The sequence below is a fragment of the Lathyrus oleraceus genome, chromosome 3 (assembly GCF_024323335.1).
Source record: "Lathyrus oleraceus cultivar Zhongwan6 chromosome 3, CAAS_Psat_ZW6_1.0, whole genome shotgun sequence".
NCBI classification, from domain to species: domain Eukaryota; kingdom Viridiplantae; phylum Streptophyta; class Magnoliopsida; order Fabales; family Fabaceae; genus Lathyrus; species Lathyrus oleraceus.
The window spans coordinates 339,848,070-339,851,553 of record NC_066581.1 but is presented as its reverse complement, the minus strand read 5'-3'; the positions used below and the strand labels follow the sequence as shown (position 1 = coordinate 339,851,553).

Below are 3,484 nucleotides of genomic sequence, written 5' to 3'. Positions count from 1 at the left end.
TGTTGAACAAATGCAATCTGAATTTGAAATGAGTCTTGTTGGAGAACTACCCTATTTTCTTGGCCTGCAAGTCAAGCAGATGGAAAATTCTATCTTTCTATCACAAAGTAAATATGCCAAGAATATTGTTAAGAAGTTTGGGATGGAGAATGCAAGCCACAAGAGGACACCTACTCTTACTCATTTGAAGTTGTCTAAAGATGAAAATGATGTCAGTGTGGATCAAAGTCTCTACAGAAGCATGATAGGGAGTCTGTTATATCTTACAGCAAGCAGACCTGACATTGCTTTTGTTGTAGGTGTATGTGCAAGATATCAAGCTGAACCAAAGGTGAGCCATATAAACCAAGTGAAAAGGATCCCGAAATATGTCAATGGCACTTGTGACTATGGGATGCTATACACTAATGGATCATACTCTGTGCTGTCTGGCTATTGTGACTCTAATTGGGCTGGAAGTGTTGATGATAGGAAATGCACATCAGGATGATGTTTCTTCTTAGGGAACAATCTAATATCATGGTTTAGTAAGAAGCAAAATTGTGTTTCTCTGTCTACTGCTGAAGCTGAATACATAGCAGCTGGAAGTAGTTGTTTTCTGCTGGTATGGATGAAACAAATGCTGATTGAATACAATGTCACACAAGATTTCATGACATTATATTGTGACAACCTGAGTGCTATAAACATCTCAAAGAACCCTATTCAGCACAGCAGGACCAAACATATTGATATTTGTCACCATTTTATTAGATAAATTATGGAGGATAAGACTGTAGTCTTAGAGCATGTTGCTACTGAGATGCAATTAGCTGATATTTTTACAAAGGCCTTGGATGCAAATCAATTTGAATTCCTGAGAGGGAAATTAGGGATTTGCATTTATGAAAATTTGTAGCAATTAATATTAGTGGGAAAAGTAATCAAATTATTGTCTATTTTCCTAAAATAAAGTGCCCCTATTATGGTAAATCATCACCTTGTATTGGAAATACCATTTATTCCATCTTCACACGCTACCCCCATAACCTCATTCCCTACTCCAACTCTTCCATCTCCCTTTTCCCTCTCCACAAACCTCTGCTAGGGCAACCTCACTTTTCCAGAAAAACTCCAAAATGTCACAACATCAAGATACATCTGCTTCTAAAAATACTAAGTCTACTCCAAAAGTTAGTGTTCCTCCCATGGGCGTCCATGATGATGAGATTTTGGATGTTGCTCCTCTCTCTGTTATTCCCGGCACAGACATTGATTTGAACCAACCCATCTCCATTGATGCCTACGTTGCTACATGTTCCAAACAAGGTAATCCCTCTAGTATTCTGTCTGGTTCAACTCCTGTCACAAACTCTAAGGAAGGAACACATTATACTGATCGTGTTATAAGAGACCTAGTTACTAGAATCCTTATTGAAGGTCACTATGTGAAGGGAATTTCTACTCCCCTTTCTCAAATGCATCCCTCTCCTGAGGTTGAACAACCTAGTGGTAAGGCTGATGATTCCTCCAGTTCTGAAAAGGACTTGGTTGCTGAAGGGTTACGCTTTCTAGGGCAAACAATGTCTGAAAAAGGGAAATTTGTGGCCTCTAACGCTGCTAATGCTTCCCACTCTAAGAAGCATGATGATTCAAACGTTGTGATTGATCTAGAGGATGGTAGCTCTGATGATCAAGAAGAAAGCTTGATTCATCATATAAAGCCAAGTGTGGCTAAACACATGAAGACTCATAAAGGAAGTTTTGTGGCGGAAATTATGTCAGCTAGAAAAGCTAAGAAGACTGCTGGTATTGGTCCCTCCAAACCATGGAGCAAGGTTAAAATAAAAAAGAGGAAGGTCAAAGATGACTCTGAGCCTGAAGAGGATGTTGAGGAAGATGTCCCTAACATCTCGCCTGCGAAGAAAACTACTATTAGAAAGTCTCTTGTTAATGTATCTGTTGTTCATTTGGATAACATCTCCTTCCATCTTGAGGATTAAGCTGCTAAGTGGAAATTTGTGATTCAGAGAAGGGTAGTTGTGGAAAGGGAATTGGGAAAAGAGGTTGTTGATGTCAAGGAGGTCATGGACCTGATAAAAGCTATTGGGCTTTTGAAGACTATTGCTGGGTTCTCTCAATGCTACGAAGATTTAGTCAAGGAATTTATTGTTAACATTCCTGAGGATATTTCTGATAAGAACAACAAGGAGTTCTGCAAGGTGTATGTGAGGGGTAAGTGTTTAACATTCTCTCCTACTGTTATTAATAATTTTCTAGGCAGAAAAAATGAGGGTGCAGGAGAATTAGAAGTTATACACAATCAGGTCTGTAGGGAAGTTACAACTAGGCAGGTGAAAGTTTGGCCTGTTAAAAAGCATCTTCCTGCTGGGATGTTGACTGTCAAGTATGTTATCCTGCATAAAATAGGAGCTGCTAACTGGGTCCCTACAAACCATATCCCCACCATTGCTAATAATCTTGGGAGGTTTATTTTTGTTGTTGGGACAAAAGTGAAGTTTGACTATGGTAGATTTATGTTTGATCAAATCATCAAGCATGCAACTACTAATGTAGTTAAGCTGCCAATTGCTTTTCCCTCTATGATCTGTGGAGTTATCTTGAACCAACATCCTGGTATTCTATGCTTAAAATGATTTACCTAGTAGGAGACAACCAGCTCTGTCTGTGCACTACAAACTCTTTGAAGGCAGTCATGTCGAGGATATTGTCATGACATCTTCCATGAAGAGGTCAGCCTCAAAAGTTGGAGCAATTATTGAGCTTAAGGAGGCATGCAAAGAGCTAGGTGAAGGGATTAGGGTAGCCAGAACTAGAAAACAATCTTTGGAATCCTTGATTGCAAGCTTGGAGCAGGCTGAGGGTGAAAATGATGAACATGCTAATGTCATCCATGAAGAAGAAGCTAAAGCCCACACCTCTAGTGAGAGGTCTGCTAACAATGATAATGCGAGTGGCAATTCTGCTTCTAGTGCTGATGAAGAGGCTGCAAACTCAAGCTCTACTGAGTAGCTCTGTTGTCTTTGATCCCTCTTATTTTGATGATTTTCTTGGCTTTTTGTTGTTGTTTTGGTGGATTTCTGTGTGGTTTTTTTGTTTGTTTATCAGAATCCTTACAGTTGTGTATGTACTTGGTGATGTAACTCTCTAACTTCTGGTATTTCTGTTAATGACTAGATAGACATTTATTTTGTCTCTTTGGTCTCTTTTGGCTTAAGTATGTAGTATTATTGTTGCTCTGTTTGTTTGATACAGGGGGAGAATTTTGGTGTTTATTTGTTTGGTACAGGGGGAGAGTTCTCTATGTTCTGTTTGTGTGAAGCAGTGTGGTTGTTGCTTGTTGTGGACTGGCTTAAGGGGGAGCTGTTGTGTTCTGGGAAGTTGCATGGACTTTAGGGAGAGTACAAGCACTTGTGTGCCCTGATGTTTGCTAGTTGGTTCTTGCTAGTGTTGTATGTGCAAGTTCTTGTGTGTTTACTTGTTT

At 39.5% G+C, this 3,484-nt stretch overlaps 1 protein-coding gene across 1 annotated transcript; it reads left to right on the top strand.

The window, feature by feature from the left end:
• Positions 1-1,118: 1,118 nt before the first annotated feature.
• On the top strand, positions 1,119-3,012 carry LOC127131178 (uncharacterized). The gene is made up of 4 exons (XM_051060111.1): positions 1,119-1,934; positions 2,010-2,214; positions 2,260-2,386; positions 2,649-3,012. Exons 1-4 carry the CDS (start codon positions 1,119-1,121, stop codon positions 3,010-3,012), a joined length of 1,512 nt encoding a protein of 503 aa, XP_050916068.1.
• Positions 3,013-3,484: the final 472 nt, after the last annotated feature.